At 38.8% G+C, this 22,381-nt stretch overlaps 1 protein-coding gene across 4 annotated transcripts in view; it reads left to right on the forward strand.

Moving 5' to 3' along the window:
• CCDC88A (coiled-coil domain containing 88A) overlaps positions 1-22,381 on the forward strand; it is a 4,373,054-nt gene that overhangs the window by 1,842,321 nt on the left and 2,508,352 nt on the right. For all 4 annotated transcript variants that reach the window (XM_044055294.1, XM_044055285.1, XM_044055303.1 and 1 more), the window contains exon 10: positions 12,462-12,620. In XM_044055294.1, coding sequence (XP_043911229.1) covers positions 12,462-12,620 — 159 coding nt within the window. The remainder of the gene's footprint in view (positions 1-12,461; positions 12,621-22,381) is intronic.

Genomic DNA, 22,381 nt, shown 5'->3' on the forward strand with positions numbered 1-22,381 from the left:
TTGTATAAAAGGACAACAGCCTTCCCACTCCATTGCTATTTCTCCTCACTCATCCTTCCCCATTCCTTCTTCCCCTCTTTCAAACATTTTTTTGCAGTCTTACCCTCATTGTTTTTCAATCATCAGCCCTCTCCACAGCCAATTATCCATTTGTTCCCCATTGCCAGGGCAAAAGATGACAGAGAGACCATCATTCAAAGAGCCATCAGCGTGGTTCAAGATTTTCATCTTTACTTTCATCATCTGTAGTACAACCATAGGAAAGAAGACTGCAATGGGATGACAGAGAAAAATGTCCTCTCACTTCTGCAAGGGATGTTCCCTCCAGGCATCCCTGTCTCACCCCATGAAACATGAGAGATGAGCTTCCTGTTCTCTTCCAGAAAGTTAGCACTGCTCGGTCTGCCCCCAATGTATATGCACCCCCTCCCTTCCTCCTGAAACATGTAAGCCTGACACATCCCTTTTCTCCATGCCCTCTCTTTTTGGTTCCTGCAATTGCCAGGACTGCATTTGCCTGGAACATATTCAGGGATCCTTCCGGTGCACCACAGAGCTAGGCTATTTTTTTATATAGTTTGACTTCTCCCCCATTCTCTTCTATGTACTCCACTTAGGCATTGAAAGACATGCAACCTATCATACTGATATTATACTATACGTTACAACTATTACCTATCCCAAATTATTCAGATATGACACTAATAATCTTTATTACACTTTCCTCTTTCTGTTCCTTCCACCAGAACAAGCCAACATGCATAACTTTAGCCTAACTTTAAGTGACGACTTTAACAGCAGATCCAAGGTTGTATTCACATATTACTCACATCTTCTAAATGTTTATACATCCGTTTTATGCCCTTAACAACCATATCAATCATACTGTTATCCATCAGAAATACATTTAACCTCAACAAACAAACAAACATCTTGCTTATTTAAAATGTAAACCTGAACTTCTAAAATGTCTTAAAGCTCATTTCAGAATAGCACCACTCCTACTTAATCCTATTAATTAGAGGTAACATAAAACTTAAGCCAGGGACAATATCATCAACTACTGCTCACATTAATTCTACAGCTCTGTTAAATGTTGCCACCTGAATTCAGGCAGAATAAGAAATAAACTAGAATAAACATTCTTAGACTTGTGCTCACCACTCATCATTGCAATAACAGAAACATGAGTGAAAATGGCTCTGCTGACCATTAATTCTTTTTCTAAAGCTACAGATTTTAGTTTAGTGCATGATCCAGTGAAAAGATGGATGGTGGAACCATATTCCATTATAAATCATGCCTGAACATTAAACTATGCACCTGAGACAACATCAAATCTAGTGTACGTTCAAATCTGGCAAATAGCCATTCTAACTACCTGAATCCACCTAGCAGATGTCTAACATCCTCCCACCATATCCATAACTGAACTTGAAAATGGTCCAGATGGATTCAGTGCTCTATTCTGATCAACACATACAGACATACATACAACAATCAATCAACCAGTCATACTGACAGCTAAGCCTTAGGTTGGCATAATGGTTGAGATATTTACCTTACAGGCGCAAGGTTTGATTCTCACGTGACTTATTGGCTAGGCTTAAAATGGCCCACAAGGGCAGTTAGCCTAGTATGAAACTATGAGCAAATCTTAGTTATATTTAGAGACCTCAACCTAATTCTTCTGGGCCAGAATACTGCAAAAAAAAAAAATTCTAACAGATCTTGGGGTTTATCTGTCTAATGAAGGAATCTGATAGACTCCATTTCTGAATGTACAACTCTGTTTAACCCCTTTTTATTAGTAATATTCCAAACTATATTGTAACCATTTCAACTTATCTTATAGTCCATCATAATTAACTAGCCAATAAAATACCCACCCCACTCATTTCATTAACAAAGTATTAACTCAGCTGCTAACTTCCTAAACAACATTCTTACCATATTATGGGAGAAATATTTTCCACTAATTAGCAGACTATATAAATCAAAACAAAACATGGTGTAGAAAGGAACTGAAAGAATTCCTCGATCTCAGAAGTGGATCTTTGATCCAGGGCAAAATTTGCCCTAACCCCAAAATGCAAGCAATGTTTTTTTATACATCTTTGGAACCTCTGTAAGAAAACGATACATATGCAGAAAGTAAACCACTTTACATGCATACATACATACAAATATTTCAGACATGGGCAATAATGTCCCCCTAGCCTGCCAATATACCAAATGTATCCTATAACAAATGTGCAGGTTGTTCTTAAAAATATCTAAACTAGTGCTTTAGTGTAACTTGGTAGTCTAGTCTATTCTATGCATCTGCTACTCTCTCAGAGACCAGTTAATACACTTCTCGTTCCTAAAGAATCATCTACATAGGTTTTCTGATGATTCTCTACTACTTTTTGATAACTCCAAACAGTCCCAGATGTAGTTGTTTCTAGATGCATAATACTGACATAAACAAAACTATCTAAAAATATAAATTAAGCAGTTCTGGAGATAAATCAGCCAGCTAATAGCTAGGGAACAGATGAAAACTAACTCATAGAACAATACAGCTCAGTTCACAAGCACTCCTATTTTGTAATGAAATTCTCTCTGAATTCTCCAACCTATCTAATGCTCCCTCATCCTCAGTGAGCACCTCCATTCAACACTACCTTTATCCTATAGCCCTCCTTTCTATTTCAAACACATTAAAACAAAGATATTGAAAGAACAAATACTCATGCCCTAGTATGCTGTGACAACTTAACAGCTCTGTTTCATCAGCTTCAGCAAAGATTATATCTGTATTCCACTGTTTACATCTACAACTTTGCCTTTTATTACAATATAATGCCTCAAATCTGGAAATCAGCTTTGCTCACTCATGAAAATCCCAGAATAGAATACAGCCTCTCCATTCTACTCACCATTAGAAAATATTGGAAAATCATTTACACACAACTACCCTCTGGTCTTCCATAACGCTTGAATCTTCCATAGTCTCCAAAACAATCCTCTCCCGCTCGTGTAAATCGTCCATAACGCTTGAATACTCTCCCGCTCGTGTAACGGCCAGAAATACATGCGCGGTGAGCTCCATTCTGACTGGCTGACGTCATCGTGTAGTAAAGCGCGAAAAACAAACATTTAAAAAGATACCCCCCTTCTAAATAAGTTGTACTGATTTCAGTACAGTGCGTATGCCTCCCGACGTCCCTGGTTTGGGGTTATTAAAATTTGTTGAAAAATAATTTTATATTTTTTAAAGGAGAATTCTACCAACAAGTAAAGGGTGTAGCGATGGGCGCAGCTTGCACCCCAACTTATGCTAATTTGGTATTAGCAAAATAGGAGGAGAAATACATATTGGGGTCCAAATATTCATCTAATTGGATTCTCTTTAAGAGATTCTTAGATGATATAGTAATCTTGTGGACAGGAACCAGAGAAAAATTTGATGAATTTATGGGCTATATGAGAAGTACAACTACCTTTTTAGATTTCACTTATCTTTCAGATGAGTGTTTACAATATTTAGATATGGAAATCTATAAATTTAAAGGGAAGTTTGAGTCTAAAATATTTAGAAAGCCCACCTTTTGTAACTCCTTCCTGCAGTAAAATAGTGCTCACCCTCCCCATTACAAAAGGAACATAGTAAAAGGTCAGTATGTCCGAGGGAGCCAGATGACATCCTTGGAAGGTGATTTTAAGAAGGAAACCGAGGTGTTGAAGGGTTTCTTTATAGAAAGGGGTTATCCGGCTGACTTAGTAAATGGGGTTATGGAAGAAATAAATGGTGGTAGGCAGTATAAATTTAAGCCCATCTTGGGGGAGCCTGTGAATGAACGGGAAAACATAGTTAACCCAAGAGCATGGTTATGATAGAGCATTAGTGCTGGAATATAATGCTTTAATAGGACCCACAAAGAGAATTATTAATTCCGAGTGGAATAGATTTGTTAATATTTTGGATTTGGAAAAGTTACCAAAAGAGCCCTTGAAGTTTGTATATAAAAATTCGCAGCGTTTGAAAAACATTCTGGAAAGTGATGGGTAAGAACCAAGGGACAAATAAAAGAAAGAAAGGAGCATACAAATGTGGGCACTGTTCCCAATGTGGGAATATTTCAAACGTGGACAAGGTTTTTTATTTAAAGTAGGAATAAGTGGGTTGGTTGTAAGATCTAATTATTACAATCGTGATTCCATGGGGATAATTTATCTTGCAACATGTATAGAATGTAGATCCTTCTTTTTTGGAAAGACCAAACGCAAGTTAAAAAGAAGGATCTGTGAACATAAATATGACATTTTAATAAAAAGGAGAATAATGCTCTATATAAACACACAAAAGAATGTCATAAGGCAGACAATGTTTTTTGTAGTGAAATAGATGAAAATAGAAACCAGGGTGGATTATGGGAGGAGAGAACTGAGTTTAGAGAATTATGGTGGCAGATCACCCTTGAGACTGCAAACACCTCAGGTTTAAATGACAACATATCCATAGTACCACTATCAAAAATGAGATCTGCTAGGTTATAGTGTTTTAAGAATGTTATTATTTACTTTGTCCACTAGAGGGTGCGTTAGCATCAAACATGACCAGGCAGTATGAAGGAGAATATTTTAATTAATTATTTTTTTATAGATGGTAAAAATTTTTACCTTTTTAATAGCAAAAGTATCACAATACTATTTATGACATGTTTTAATATAAGTGAATTTTAACATTTTAGATTATTTAAAATAGGAAAGTGTGAGATGGTTTTAGCTGTATCATTATTTATTCTTTGCAAGTTTGTACAGGTTTGATTGGTTTATTTTAAATGTTAGAGGTTATATAAATGGTAAACAGAGTATTTTGTCATCTGATGAAGTCTTTATTGATGTGACGAAAACGTTGGTGTTTTAAAGTGTTTGTGTGTATGGATTTGTTGGATTAAACTCGCAAGTTGTTTTAAAACCACTTTACTTTTTTCATACCAAGGTACTGTTTGTTTTGGATTATTGGTAATTTTTTAGTACCCTTCTCATATTTTTTTGCTTTATTGTTCTTGTTACAGGTACCGTTGTTTGACTTTTTTTTTTTTTTTTTACTGAACTCTTTGCTACAGTACCTTTATGTCTTGCATTTCTCTCAGCAATGCCTGCTTAGAACTGTCAAGATTAATTGCTTGCATCTGCAGACAACTTGTCAGCAGTGACAGAAAAACAAATAGCTAACAATTTTGTGATCTGATGTTGTATTTTCCATCCATTCCTCAATGGATGGGTTTTGAATCTGACTTCAGGCACTTTTTCCAAACTTGGGATCTGCAGCTCATACTCTTCCCTTTACCCATAATCCCCTCCTGTCCCCAACATTACCTTAGATCTCATTTGCCGTTCATAGAGTATGGACATGGATTCATTGGCTCAGGCTTCTCTTCAGTCAGGTGATTCTAAAATATTTCTATTGGAAAGCTTTTGATGCTTCTCTTTTTCTACTGAATTCCTTCACGTCCCATAAATAAATAAAACAGCTTTACTGTAGACCTCCTTTGCACCTTCTGTGCTTCTTTTCCTTTTCTTACTACTTATATCTAGTAGTTTTTCGTACCATTGTTTGTATTCTTGCCCTTGTATGCATATGTATATGTGTTTGTGTGTATTTGTCTGCATGTGTGTGTATATGTGTGTGTATGTATGTATGTATATATATATATATATATATATATATATATATATATATATATATATATATATATACATATACATATATATGGATCTACCTTACAAGCTTGACACTTCACAAGATCGACATTTAGAATGGCGAGACCACAAGAACGAAACCGCAAAAACACGAAAGTTCACATGCCCGACAAACCACAATCCCAACAGTTAACAAAACAAAAGGTTCACTGTTCAACACAACACAAGCACACCAACAGCCTAAAAACCTACACTACACCTTATACACAACTATCTATGCACTAACCTTAACCCAAACCCTAACCCTAAGGTCCGTCACTATCACACACTTACCTTACCCACACCCTAACCCTAACTCACTTAATCCACCCCTAACCCTCAAGTCCCTCACTGTCACACACTTACCCGCACCCTAACCCTAAGTCTCTCACTATCGCACACTCACCTTACCTGCACCCTAACCCAAAATCCCTCACTATCGCATACTTACCGAGTCACGCGCACACATTTCCCATGTCGGTGTTTTCGCTGTTGGGATTACAAATTGTCGGTTATCTGCTCTGTCGGTCTTGTGGTCTCGTCGTTCTAAATGTTGATCTTATGAAGTGTCGAGCTTTTAAGGTAGATCCATATATATATATATATATATATATATATATATATATATATATATATGTGTGTGTGTATGTGTATATATATATATGTATATATATATATATATATATATATATATATGTATATATGTGTGTGTGTATATATATATATATATATATATATATATATATATGTATATGTGTGTGTGTATATATGTGTATACACACACACACATATATATATATATATATATATATATATATATATATATATATATACATACATACATACATTTCTTTTTTCTCAGTGTATACTTATTACAACTGTTGGAAGGGTTACCTGTAATTTTCTTTTGTTTTTAAGGGACTATGTCGGACAATAATTACCAGAGGCTATTTCATTACCTTTCTCTGTCCACTCCCTCAGTGAAAGAAACTTCCCAACGTTCCACCCTCTCAAAGAAAAGTAACAGCATTAGAAATAAAAAAGCTGCTAGACAATTGAGTCATCCATTAGGTCCCACCAGACCAGCAAAGATTGGAACTTATTCCAAATACTTTTTAGCCCCAAAAAAGAATGGGGAGCCAAGGCCAATTTAGGACCTCATTCACTTGAATCAGTATATCAACACATGAAGTTCCGGATGTTCATGGTACAGTCTATTCTCCCCTTTTTGAAGAAAGATGAATGAATGTGCTCAGACCTTCAGGATGCATGCTACCACATCAAATGGACAAGATACTCCAGGAGGTTCCATCACTTCCAACTGCAAGCCAGTCATTTTCACTTCAGTGTCTTGCACTGTGGCCTCAGCATAGCCCCCCCCCCTACGTGTTGTCCATATGCAAGGCAGTGGTTGCGGCTCATCACCAGCTGCAAGGGTTCCAGGTGTTCCATTGTCTAGGCAACTGGCTCCTTACTGCTCCTACCACGTCCCCGCTAGTCTGGACCAAAAACTGTTTTCTTCAGCTGTGCTCCAACCTGGGAATTACAGTGAACCTGTGCAGATACCAGTTTTCCCCAGGATGGATTCTGGAGGTTCAGAGGAGCACATTTAGACACAACCGTTCACACTGCTAGGTTGCCAGAGAACAGGTAATTCACTGTAAGAAATCATACCCAACAACTCCTTTCCTATATGACACTGCCTGCCAAACTAGTTCTTCAACTTCTAGGATCTATGGCATCCTCCATGACTTTGGTCTCTTTGGTAATGTATTATATGAGAGTGTTACAATGAGCACTAGTGGTCCTGTGATACATCAGCTTCCAGACCATGACTTTCAATCCACTTAAAAAGAATCTGCAGAAATCGTATAATTTGTTTGATTCAGTCTTCAGAGGTGTTTTGGGGCCATCCCTTTGTGCCACTCTCTTCAAAGGCTCAGGGACCATGGATACTTCCCAACGGGGGGATTACTTGGGAAACATGCTCCAAGGCATGTGGTCCCCATCAGAGGCCAATGTTCATAGAGATGAAGGGCATTCCTCCTAACATTGCAAGCATTTCAGGATGCCCTTCCTCTAGGGGTGATTTCTATCCAGACAGACAAAATGTCAGCAGTCTGGTACATCAACAGATAAGGGGGAACATGCTCCTACCCAGTGTGTCAAGAAGTGATGTGTGGCAGTGGACAGTATCTTCCAACTGCTGTTTGATAGCAACACACATACTGGGGAAGACCAACATTTTAGTGGATAGGTTGAGCATATCTGTTCTGCTATCTCATGAGTGGTGTCTCAATCCAACAGTGGAAACAGAAATCTTTCATCGATGGGGCCAGCCATGCTCTGATCTTTTTCTTCTATCATCTCCAAATGCAACAGGTTCTTAACTTTGATTGCTGAGAAATGCTTTGATCCAAAGTTGGCTTGCCAATCTTTTGTATGCCTTCCCACCAACTCCACCAGTTCTGAAATTTCTGCATAAAGCATCACAATAAAAGATCACCAACATCCTCATTGGCCCTTTTTGGCCTCATTAGATGTGGTTTTGCTTCATCTGGTACACCCCCCTTGGGTGCTGGATCTGAATCTAGGTCTACCATCTCATTCACTTGAAATGCCTCATCTTGGACATTCAAGCCCTAAATCTAACCTCATTGTTTCTCCACTTCCAATGATGGCTAGTCAGTCCAGGCTTTCATCTCAAGTGATCCATATTCTTACATCTCAGAAAAACATTCACAAGGAAAATTGACAAAATATAATGGTAAAATTTTCCATTTGGACTTGAGGGAAATGTAGATCCTTTTTAGCCCCATATATCAGCAGTATTGGATTTCCTTTACTCCATTTTCCATAACTGAGCTAGTCATTCAACTGTCAGGGTTTAGCTAGTGGAGATCTTAAACTTCCATAATGGGCCAATCCCATTTCCTTAGCCTCACTCAAGTTGTGTAAAGCTTTTCTGAGTGAGACCTTTCTTCTTAGACCCCCCCCCCAAACACACAGAGATCCTACTCCCCCTTGAGACCTGACTGCCTTACAAGAGCCTTGACCCCAAGCTTCTTTTGAACTTGCTGTAAGACAGACTTAAAATTTCTGTCTTAGTAAACTTTTCCTAGTAGCAATTACTTCAGCTACCAGGGTATCAGAACTTTAAGCCCTGTCTTGCCAACCTCCACATATTATCTTCTGTAAGGACAGGGTTTATTTACACACCACTCCTTCATTTCTGCTTAAAATAGCCACACAGGCTTCACTTAGGTAGTTAATCCACCAGTCTTCTTTCCAAATTTTTCGAATATAGGATAACACATGCTTCATTTATTGTATGTGCACAAACAAACATTTATGTTTCTGCCTTCATTAAACCAAAACCATTCAGGAAGTCATATCAGTTTTCATTTTCTAGACAAGATGGGTCAAGGCATGTCAAATGTTATCTTTGCTAGATGGTTGAGTTGGTGCATCTCCCACATATATAAGCAAAAAAGGTTTGACCGTAAGTAAGCTACCAAAAGCACACTCAACAAGATGTTTCCACATTTTCAGCCTTCTTTTCTAAGGCCTCAGTTTGAAATTTGTGCTGCTGCCACCTGGTCTAATGTTCATACCTTCATTTCCCATTACACATTTGATTTGCTTTCCAGGATAGGACAACCTTCAGTTCTACCCTCCTCCAGGACATTCTTTCATGAGACCACCTGTGAAACCAAGTAGCTGGGCACACTGTCCCATCAGTTCACGAATGGTCAGAAAATTCAACTTCAGATACGACATTTATGTGCTTACCATAATAATAGATCTGTGTTGTCTTTTTCTGTCCTTCCTCAGCTCCCCTTCCTTTTCCTCCCTTCCATCTCATTGAAACATTTTTTTCTCCTTTGGCTTCTGTTATGACTATATGGGCTACCAATGGTACAGGATTGCAATGATACAGCAGCTCCAGTGCAGATTTTCTTCTATTCTGTCATGTGATGTTCTGGTACCTAGTTTGTATTTTTCTGTGTAAGCCACCCTGTCTTTTGTCTTAAGTAATCTCATGAGGGTCATTAACTGAAGAGCATTAATTTATTAATGGCGTTGATATTTTGTGCTGTTAATGTTTATTTGATAACCATGTGCTTGAACTGTCATAACCTGCTTTAGCCAGTATCATAATGCTGAAACTGAATGGCCAAATAAAATACACTTGTATATACGGAGATGGCCATTTCTCTGAATATTCCATTTTCTCAGAGGTATGGAGATCTTGAAGTTAATATGTGTAAGTTCAGAGTGTGTGTTTGGGGTACAGAAGGTGCTTACCTCCTGCAAAAAAAATGTTTAAAGAAGAGCAATAATAGATGTTCTCTCTTTTCCTGCATTTTTTTCTTTGAGTTGTTACTTGATGTTGAGTGCCAATATCTCAGTAGGAAGGCAATTAATTATTTAAGTTTTTTCTTGCTCATGACTTGTGAGATGAAAGCAATTGCCTGCAGATTCACTAAACATTAACAGCTAAACCCCCTATCTGGTAGTAGAGGTTGCTTTTATAGGGCAGTTCTGCAGTGTCCATTCACCTATGAATACCATTTGCAACCTATTTGAGAGTCTGCTAAGTATTCACCAACTGTGAGAGTCCTCCTCAAAGTAGGTAAAATAGCTGTGTGAAATACTAACCATAACAGTAGATAGGTAAACAGGTGGTGAGAGAGAGAAATAGACAAAGCGATAGTGAGAGAGAGAGATTTTCAGCAGTATACATACTATACTGCCAGCCTTCTAAGGAATTCCTTTTCTTTAGCTTGTTTCTGCAGTCAGTATACAGTTATATGGGTACATACAGTTAATTACATTGGTGAGTATCATTGTTTTATTTTTGTTTTGCTTTTTGAGAAGAGTGTATTCCTAGAAAATGTCAATGATGGTGTATGTCAACCTTAGCTTTATGTACTCGTGTGCATCAGTTGATAATAGTGGTGTACCACAGTGAAACTCATGCTACCTTGATCCAGAAAATGTAAGACTCTGGGGAAACAAGCATATTAGCTGATGATTTTGTCAGTATTATACTAGCAGATACAGATCTACTTTTATGGAAAGTACCTCAGGTTGGTATACTTTTTTTTCTCTTCAGCTCTGCTATCATAATGAAAGAAACCTGGTCCAGCTTGTTTTTCTTGTTACAGTGTCCTTTATTTTTTCAGCTGCCTTACCACAGCACTGATACTGCCCATGCCCCCAAATTAAACCTGTTCACGCCTCTCACCATTCTTATTATTGTTGAACAGTCTGGCAGAATTCTGCAGTGACCCTGTAGGTGGGTCCTCACTTTCCAGAGAAAGAATGACCTTGTGGTTTGCTACCTCCAAGATTGCAATTCCCCTTTTAAGAGAAATTAGATTAAATGAGAGAATTTTGGGGGACGCAGTGTCAGGGAATCCGTAACTGGGCAAACCTAGCATAATGTCACAGCTGTCATTGACCCTGTCATTCTCCTTAAGGTAATCGTTACAATGACAGACTACTGTCAGTTGAGGAAATATGCCCCATCCTGCACTGTGGCATGCTGTAGCTACTAGTAGAAACCCCAGTCCATCCCCTTCCCAGAGGACAGGTGAGCTTGACAGTAAGCTGCTCATTCCTTTTCCAATCTCAGCTTTTCCACCATCCAAGCTAATTGAATTTAAATGACCTGTATGCCACAAATGTGAATGCCTGCCACAATGCTATGCTAATGACAGGACTGATTTGTGTAGGTTGGTTAATGCCATTTGTGTTGTAGTGCCATAGCTTCTGTTCCATTAGTTTGTATATTGTTGCTGGGAAGCTGTCTAGCCTTTAACTGCTGGCTTGTCTGTTTTAACTAGCTTAATTCAAAAGTAGAGTACCTGGTTGGTCTGTTGGTTAATATAATATCTGCTTTAAAGTATGCTTTCTTAAAGAAGCTGTTTTAAAATTATGCTTTAGTCCAGGTTTTTATTTATTCAGCCTCAGAAAATGTTGTTCCATAAAGGGTTTGGAGGGGTACTGTACCCATGCTAGAGGTTGTGTCCAGCTTTTCAGATGCATATTAAAGTAGTAGATATGTTAGCTATAACAAAACTTGTATTATCTGTTTGCCTATTTGAAAGAAACATTTTGTGGCACCTTGCTTTTTAACTGAAAGAGACCGTGTTCTCTCACAGAAATAATGTTTTGTCAAAGATTTAACTACACTGGGGAAAGTTGCATTTTAATGACTTACTTGTTGAAGATAGATTACTGTGGTGGTGGTGCTGTGGTAGCGTTGTCGCTTCACAGTAAGACGTTGTCATGTTCGATTCTCAGCTAGAGCGTCCTCTGTGTGGAGACATGCGTGAATGGACGTACCTTCGTTGAAGGTTGTGCGTCAGGGCTGGCAACTCAGCATGTAAAAATCTACTGCCAATCATTAGCGGACCGGAGTTCCGCTGTGGCGACCCCTAACCGGGAAAAGCCGAAGAAAGACTCACTTGTTGAAGATAATTATCCATCTCCAAATATAGTGACACCAGTTTCTTGCTTACTTTTGTCTTGTCAGACTGTGATATTCAAGGCAAACATTTCCAAAAGTTACTGTATTTTACTGTTGTAGGTATTTAAAAGAATATGCATTGTGTGTGTCTACAGTGAAACTAGAACACTGGGCTCCTTCAAGAAACTGATTTTTAATGTAGAAAATATGTCCAAGGGAAATGTTTTTTTTTTTTTTTTTCTCTTTGCAGAACATGCAGTTGCTTGGGGATGCTCGTTCAGCCAGAACTTATCGAGATGAAATAGATGCACTCCGTGAGAAAGCAATTAGAGTTGACAAGCTTGAATGTGAAGTCATCCGGTACAAAGAACGTCTTCACGATATTGAATTTTACAAAGCTAGGGTTGAGGTATGGCAAAATAACAAATGCCACTGAGTTTAGAACATTTTTAACTACCATTCCTTTTGAAGCACAACTAACTCACAGTTCAGAATTGAGAAGTCTATGTAGTGTTTACGGAATATCAGAACATTTACTATTTGTTTACTACCCTTATAATCTTTAAATGTGGAGTACAACAGCATTTCAGAATTCTGTGTTCTCATTTTGTATGTGTGTATCAAATGGCAGAACCTTAAAGTACAGAGTATTTAACCAGCTTGTTATTGGAAAGCCGGTAACACTAACAGCAGTACTTTGCAGGGGAGGGCAAGCCCCCCCCCCCCATACCTTCTGCATATTTATTTTTACTAGCTCCGAGACTGCTCCACTTCAGGGAAAGGGCAAACACCTGATCTCAAGCAATACCACACTTTTGATGATAAGCTGGTTTGGTGTTCCGTACTTCGAAGTTTTGCCATTCGATGTTATGGCAGGCAGCTCGATCATTCCACAGGATACCTTGTGCATATATGTATATGCATGTGTTTATGTATGTATGTATACACACACACACAGATTGACAGGCATTGTTTTGAACAGTCTGTCTGCATTTTATGAATTTTCAGAATTTCATGTTGCATTCGATATGATAAAAATGCATTAGCAGTACACATAACAAATACCCTCAGCAGACCCAAATGCACTCTTTCAAAACAACGCCCACATCAACACATAGAGCCGCATCTCATGAAGCCTCTAACTCTAAGCCCATAAGGCAATCCACCACTCAATCCAACATTCTGGTCGTTGGAGACTGCATCAGAGAGTCGCAGACAGTTGCTTATCAATGGCTAGGATCTGCCACATTACGCACGCAGTCAAGTCATTGGACCACAAGTGCCAGTATGACTTGTGGTCCATGTGGGAGTAAATGACCTAAGACGTACATCCCTAGACTGTATGAAGAGAGTCATCATAGAGAGCACTGAATGTGTGTCCAGGCTGGTACGAACCTAGCATTGAGCAGCATTTTACCTTCTCCATGGATGATGCCACAGTACGAACAAAAGATGATTGACTTCAATAATTGGTGTAGTTTCTGGTATCATTCTAAGGAAGTGCAGTATTTGTCAGCTTGGAAGAGGATGGTCAACAGAACATGCTGCTTTGCCAGGGATGGTCTGCACCTCTTCCCTCTAGGCTTTCGAATATTAGCTAAAACATTCCTTTCCCCCATAGTGCCTTTTGTAGGCAATGCCAAATAGAAAGTACTTCCAACATAGCAAATCAAAACCAAGAAAATCTAAAGGTATTACTACTGCTCAATGCTAGGAGTCTAAACAAAAAATTCCACTCCCTAGAAAGCTGTCCTCACCCGTAGAGAATGCTGATGTTTATGCGTTCACTGAGATATGGTTTAAAGCCATGGAGAGCACACCAACAGTGCAAGGTTGTAATGCCTTTCCCAAATTTAGACCAGCTACTACACAAACCGGGACTAAAGGTGGCGGCGTCTCTATTTACATCAAAAATAAATATACCTCAAGGCTCGTCAAACAGGACATTGCACTTGAGCTGCTCCATGTTCAAATCACCATAGGCAAAATCCAATATCACTTCCTCGCCAGCTATAGGTCCCGCTCTATGACCAAGGAAACCCATACCATGTATTTAAACTTATTAGACACAAACCATCCAATACCATATTCATGAGCAATTTTAATTACCCCACTATTAACTGGGAATCCTATATGACACCAGATGAACAGGCACAGAGATTCCGGTATTTTGTAAACACAAACTTCTTGAACTAGATAGTCAATACACCAACCAGGGGTGCAGCCATACTGGATCGGTTTCTCATTAATATGGGAGAGTTCTGCACACCCCCTACTGTAATGCTTTCCCTGGTAAGGTTAGACCACAAAATGGTCTCCTTTGAAGTAAAAATAAAACCTGAACCCCGAGCTAAACCTGGAATATTCAGGAACTACTCTAAAGCTAACCTCCTGCTATTAAGTGATAACCTGGCAACATTTCGAGTCCCCCAAACCCTGAGAACACTGCTGCCTATGCAGAACTGTTCACAGAAACCCAGTACAAGTATGTCAGTAGCTGCATAGGGCCAGTTGTACCCACCAGGAAGAACTACAGAAATAACTCAAAAAACAAGCCACCCTGGTGGAATCACAAATCAATAGGCTGTATAACAGAAGGAAGAAAATTATGTTAAAAATTAGGAGGTGCAGCACCTAGCAGGATAAAAGCACTCTCATCAAGATAAACAAACAACCCAGATGACAAATAGTCTACCAAAGCCAGATTTGAGGTAAATTTGGCCTCCCAGTCGAAGGACAACCACAACGCATTCTTTAGCTATGTGTGCAACCTCAAAAGCAATACACAGATGTGTGCAGAGCTCATTGTACATGGAGCCACCTCTACTGAGACTGAAGATATAGCAAACCTACTGTCTGATAAATTCAGCTCCAACTTTACCCTCCCCCCCCCTTCATCCTTAACTCACGAAATACCATCAAGTATAATTCCCCCTGCCATCACTAGGGAACAGGTCCTTAATGCTCTCTCTAAGGCCCAAGAACACTGCATCAGTGGACCCAGACAGTATCCCAGTATGCCTGCTAAATACCAAGAAACATGATCTATCAGGGCCTCTGGAATTGCTATTTAACTGTAGCTTCCAAACAAGCTATGTGCCACATGAATGGAGAACAGCAACTGTCATCCCTCTGCACAAAGCTGGGCCAGCTACAGACCTCTAAGTTTCACTAGTCTTGTAAGTAAAGCCATGGAAAGAATTATCCTGGAAATGATCAACAGTGATATAGTAAAACCAATCGATGAAAAAAGCAGCAAACCAGGAACAAAATCGGTGAGAGACCTTCCTGATCCGAACCACAAGGACAGGGAACTAAAAAAGTATGCCAGTGAGTTGTTCAAGTCAAAAGTAATGTAGAAGTAATCCAAATTCGATAATTCAGCAAATAAGACTCCAGTCGAGTAAACCAATGCAGCAAAAGCTTTATTCACCAAACAAAAACAACGATAAACACGAGCGCTTTCGCCTGGTCTTACCAGGCTTTTTCAAGTGTGACCAAGATGATGAAAATAACCAGCCTATTTATAGCTGGAAAATGTAGTTAATTAATTGAATACGTTAATAACATAATTGCTACAACCTTAATAATAAACATACGTAGTTAAAAAGTAGTTGCCAAATGCCTTAAAGATTTTAAGGCTAATGCTTAAAAATATTCTTCACAACCACATAACTAAGAAACAACCACAAAACGTTCATTAAACCCTGAATACTTACAATATCATTAATTTACTTAAAAATTGTTAAATACATAATATAAAACCTATAACTATGCTAAAAAATAAAAACTATCATAAGCCTTCTATGAATTGGTCAACTAAATTCCCAATTAGCAATTTGTGCTTTACCAGGGAATCATATGAATCAAAACGAGAAGGTACCTACTTGCAAAAAAATATACAAAATACTGAAATAAATGTTAAAAAATAATAAACAACTGACAACATATCTTCCTAATGTTGCCAACTAAAATGTTTAAAAGGGAAATATATTAAAGCATATTTCTTCTCTTTTTGAGAATGGAGGCCAGACTAATGCTGTCATTAAGTCCCGGATGTTTTGTTGCAGTTAATTTTAGCTGCCAAATTAACTCCCTGGTTTCAAGAAGAGTTTCCCAGTCGCCACCCCTTTGATCCTGTTGAATTTTCTCAATGACAAAAAATTTTAAAGACATCTCTGGACATACCAACAAATGCTTATAAAAAGCGTTGGTTTGTTTATTTTTACTAATTTCGTATAAGTGTTCATAAATCCTGCGCTTTAATGGCCTGTCGGTTTTGCCAACATAAAAAGCTGGACAAATTTGGCAAAACCCTATGTACACTACTCCAGCAGAATTACAAGTATACCTTTCATTTGCTTTCAAAGTGATATTCCTGGAGGGAATTAATACTTGGTCTGTTTGCAAGATGTAGGGGCATTGGTTACATCGACATATACCCAGTGAATCGGCTGGCGTGTTGACCATGTGCACTTGCTTAACCTGTAAATTTTGTTCAAAAACACCTTTAAGGTTGATATTCCTTTTCCTAGTAAACCCAATGCTCGCTGGCAATTTGCTGGCCATTTCATCTTGCATGATCACTATAGGCCAAAAACTTCTAATTGTGTTCTCAATAAAAACCGCATCCTGTGTGTAAGTGTATGTTAAATTGTTATGGTTTAATGCATCCTCTGTTGCCTTGTTATTCATTACTATTGCATGGGTACCTAACAGTGGGAAATAAAATTGATCTCTTTTAGCTATGATTTCCATTAATAGTGCTTGAAATAAATTCAAGGGATATCCTCTTTCTAAAAATAGATTTCTGAGAAAATCTACTTCCTCCAAGAAGAGTTGTGTGTTACTGCACATTCTCGATGCTCTAATGAGCTGTCCCTTGATAATACCTCTTTTAGTATAAGAGGGATGGCCGCTTTCAAAATGTAAAAATGTATTAGAGTAAGTACTCTTTCTGTAAATTCTTGAAAGAAAGCCTGTTCCACTGGGGTCTTTTATTAATAACACATCTAAATAATGTAGTGTATTGTCACTAATTTCATATGTGAAAGTGAGAAAGTCGGTTGGTTTGTTTAGATGATCCATGAAAGCCAAAAATTGCTCCCTAGAACCTTCCCAAAGAATGCATATATCGTCTAAAAATCTCTTGTAAAATTTTATATAATGCCTCCAAATTGTGGAGTGAATGTGCACTGTCTCCCATTTGTGTAATACAATATTTGCATAGGCAGTGGCACACGGTGCGCCCATTGCCACACCACTCCTCTGCCTATAAAATTCTCCATTACTGAAGATGAAATTGTTATGCAAAACCGTATCCATAAACTCAATTATTAAGTTGGTTAAATTATTATTGAGACCTGCTTCAACGGCTAACATCTCACCAAACCAATCCAAACCCTGTGTGTGGGGTATACTGGGAAACAGCTCCACAATGTCTATAGTGGCTAACAATAGGTTAGTGTTGTTAACATCAACGGGAAGGGTGGACAAAAATTCCCAGGAATCTTTGCATACGTGTGGCAAGCTGGTGACATACTTTTTCAGATGATGATCCACAAATTTGCTGAGTGGCTCAGTGATACCACCAGCTCCCGCTACAATGGGACGAAATTTAAGTGGGTTGAGCCCCTTATGTACTTTGGGGATGCCAAAGATCGTGGGGGTTCTGGGTTTAGGTACCAACAAATAATTATGTAATTTTTCATCAATAACGCCCTGCATTAGATGATCATGCAAGGAATATTTGATTTTGTCTACTGAAATGCTCAACTCATTGAATGAAACTGGTTCGTAAATACTGGTGTTTTGTAGCATGCCATGCAAATGATTTTCATAGTTTTGTTGGTACATGAGCACAATGCCCCCCCTTTATCAGGTTTCATTACACGTACTTTTTCAGCCTTGATGGTGTCTATAACCACTTGTAGAGCTAAAGGAAAATTAGCTGGTTGCTCCAGTTTGTGTTTATCTAAATTGTCTCTCCAAACCCTTTCCACCATTTCCTCAAATACTTTTAAAGTTGGATGAGTAGGAGGATTGATGGTGCTTCTCCTACTCAATGTGTTAATGAAGTGTCCTTGATTTTTTAAAAATAAAGATAAATTTAAATTTCTAATGAACATTTTAAATTCTATTAACAGTTTGGGTAAATAACTAGGTCTGGAGGGAAAATAATGCAACCCTTTGGTAAATAAATCAAAGTAACTCGAATTAATAATCAAGTCTGTATAGTTAAAAATAGTGACATTTTCCCTACTAATGACTTTACAGATGGAAACTTCATCATCAATGTTGAAATCATTGCAGATGTCAAAATTCAAGTTAACTTCATCTATGTGCGCCCCTCCCCCACCCACGTTGTTGATGAAAATTCGTTTTCACCTCTGGTCTGCCCTGGGGAACATGAAAACCCTGTTGTGGGTTGTTTACTCATTTTTGGGCAATGCGTTCACTCCTTCTTGGCAATTCTTGATTAAAACTGTTGTGCTGTTCATTAAAATCTTCAGTATTCTGTAAATCAACCTCAGACCTCTTATTTCTAATTGGGGCTGGATATGCCAACCCCTGCCTATATTCATACAAGTCCCTTTCTAACTTCTTCGCCTTTCTCTCTAACACTTTGAAACAATATGCTAGTGATATAGTAAACCTTCAGACACTGGATCAAACCCAGTTTGGTTTCATCAAGGGCGGATCATGCCTACTCACCCTGGTGGTCTTCTTTGAAGGAGGTCACTAAGGCAATGGATAAGGGCAAAATGGTTCACACTGCCTACTTTAATCTGACCAAGCCATTTGACACAATGCCCCAATCCGGCATTATTGACAAACTCATTACTAACTCGTAAGTCACCCAGTGGATAGCCATCTGGCTACAGGGCCCAGAAAGCTAGAATTGGGGAGTCCACCTTTTCAAAGAGGCCAGTCACAAGTGGAGTCCCTCGGGGATCAGACATATACCACTTCCTTTTGGCATTTACTGCTCTGAAGTCAAGGCCAATGCCAGTGGTCGTTGGCTGACTAAATTTGTAGATTGCAAATTAGGAGCAGTCATTGAATCCCACACTGACACAAATGTTCTCCAGGAGGGGCTGACACAGACAAACAACTGGTGTCAGAGCCATGCACTAAAACTAAATGCCAAGAAATGCATAATAGTATCCTTCGGGAAGTCATCCATACCTGGTGACTACCATATTGACAACACACTCCTCAGAGATGACCTGGTAGTCAAGGACTTAGGGACACGCGTAAATAGTAATCTAGCCTTTGATCATCACATGTCTACAGTAGTGAGGAGCTGCTATGTTGTGCAACTTATAAACAAAGGTATGGCATCCAAGTCCAAGGAAGTCATTGTTCCAATGTATTTGTCATTCATCAGACTTATCATTGAGTACAATTCCCCCTTTGGTATGTGCCTAACCAGGCATATCCAACAATTGGAACGTCCACAGAGGTTCTTCACTAAAAGAATATAGGGCTTAAGTAAAATGCCCTATGTAGACTGCCTCAAGGCTCTATCCCTGTGTTCTGTTTCCTACAGGCTTTTGAGGGGAGATCTATGCCTGACATACAGGGCATTATCAGACCCCACTCTGCTGGACTTCCTGCATATCCACAAAACAAAGAGCACCAGAATTACCCGTTCTAAAGACTTAAACCTTGTCTATGATATAAATAGGACCTGCTGTAGAGACAAGTATGATTCCCAGAGATTACCCAATCTCCAGAACAGGCTCACCATCCATGTGAAGCAGAGTTCCTCCCTAACCCAGTTCAAGTGCAACCAGGACAATTGGATGGGGAACGGGAAGTTCATCACTGGTTTGACACCTCTGTCTGTAATGGACACAGGCAGCCTGTAAATGGTTCATCTCCCAGGCCCTAGTTTGTAAATGTTTCATTTCCCAAGCCCCTGCTTACACTTATCAAGGATATCAGAACTTGTCAGAGGTTTGGGATGCATGGCTAGGCTTAAATAGGCTCTTTTAGTCATTAGCCTAGTAAACGCTTAACCTATGAAGTAATGCTAATTTTCTGATCCTTAACTGTGCCCTGGTATAAGAATCTGGGTCCAAGCTTGTCACAGTATGTATGTATTTATTTCAATTTGATAAGTGTGTAAGTGGGCTGGTCATCAGACCCTCTGTATCTATGATCCAGGCTATGTGCCAACAACAGAAAACAAGATTTAATATGTTCAGCACAAAGAAGAATGAAAAAATTCATATGTACATACAGTGATATAAAGATTCACACTTTCCATTGCAACTGCTTATTGTACACACAGTGATACAGTAATTAGTTACACTGGAAAATGTTTGAGGTACAGTAAAATACTTGCATTGAAATGACAGTCGTATTAGAAAATGTATAGGCAATGAGGGAAGAGCCACAAAAGGTGATCAGCATTTCCATGACAGCATGTCTGTAGTACTATTCGTTCCTTTATCTTGAAGGCAAATGCATGTCACTTTGCTCATGTGATGGCCCTTCAGTTTGGACTTAAATGTTGCCACCAATTCATGTTCGGTTATCTCTGATGGCAGATGATTCAATTTAAAGTGGTCATGTTAGGAAAAGCCACTATTCCCTACCAAAGTACTGAACTGGGATTTGACAAGTGTTAGTGAAGCCTCAAGGTTTTTCCTAAGATGGTAAAGTTGTCTGTAAATGTACAAAAAGAGAGAGAGAGAAAAAAAATTTATATAGCAGAGGTTATGAAACATATCAGTCAGCGGCAGGGCCTAGCTACCCGGTGGTGTAAACCTTGGCTCTAGATGAATTGACGCCCCAACCCAATGTGCAAAAATGAGAAAAGGGGTTGTGGATGGATGAAACATGTCAGTTTGGACTGACATTCATTCATGACAGCAAAACTTGGTAGTCAATTCCTACTATAATTTTGTGTGTAATGATCCTTTAAAGTGTTCACCATTCTAGCAGTTGTGAAAAGTCACACTTATAAGTGTTTACAGTCCTTTTGCTTGTTATATTGTAATTTTTGGTCAGTCCTGGCTGTCGGGTGCTCCAGTCATGAATTCTTGCCTGCCAGGTATGGAAAAAAGCTCATTGCAGTTTTTCTTAGGGCTTGCCTTGCTCCTGTGGACTCTGTGTCAGTGAAAAAGCACCAGTAAAAGGAGGAGGATACCCCACATTCTCGTTTATTTTCACTGTTCTAGGCATGTAACTTTACTGTTTGATAGGCCTTGCAACAAATACAGCTTGCTGTTTGTTTGTGTCGTTTTCTCCATTAGTTTTATTGATGTTGGTTGTTTTGGCTGGTTTTGGTGTGAATATTGCTGTGTAGGCAGGAAGTCACTTGCTCCTTCACACTCTTTTTATCAGCTTTCTATTGAACTGTAGCCTGCATGAAGGAAGTCAAGTATCTTAGTGCATTGTAACAGCCTGCTTGATTGTCCCTTCTAGGTCTGTATACTTTTTTTTCCTGTGCTGTGTTATGCTCGTAATGTAAGAGCCCTGCTTAAGTAACTGCTCATTTAAGTTGTCTGTATTTGATTTTTGATGCGACTGTGTTGACAACTTTATCTTGAAAATATGTCAACTATATTTTGCAGAAATGTACTCTCTTACCTTTTGCTGAAGACATTACATCCTAACACTCCAGGTAAGCTGGCATACTGACTGTGTACATGCACAGAATGATTGGCTACTACTTTGCCCTGGGGTAGCTTTGTTGTTTACATTTCACTCCCCTTCCACTCATAATTCCCAAGTTACCGCCTGGTTGTTTACTTTTATACCATCATATCTCTACTCCTTTGTAAATGAACTTGAATGCCCTCTTGAACAAAACATCCATACTCCTTGCCCACTCCTACTTCTGATAATCTCTGTACCATATAAACTAGTGACTTCCTGTTTTAATAAATTCCTAAGTGCTCTGTTACAACCTTTCTTCACTGTTACTACCTCAACTTATCCCATTTATAAATTTCCACCCACCCATCATAATATTATTGTCCTCCCATTATTTCCCACAGTTGCTTTAATATCAGTGACCAGTTCCATGCAACAGTTACCATCTGCCTTAACATAGTAAACAAGTATCTTGGCCATGCCACTCTCAGGAGAAATGCCTCTAGCTCTTCCCTTTCTCTTATTTATCACCACTCTCCCTTGCAACTATACCATTAAAGC

Source organism: Protopterus annectens, chromosome 1.part2 (genome assembly GCF_019279795.1).
Source record: "Protopterus annectens isolate FY-2018-M chromosome 1.part2, PAN1.0, whole genome shotgun sequence".
Classification (NCBI taxonomy): Eukaryota; Metazoa; Chordata; order Ceratodontiformes; family Protopteridae; genus Protopterus; species Protopterus annectens.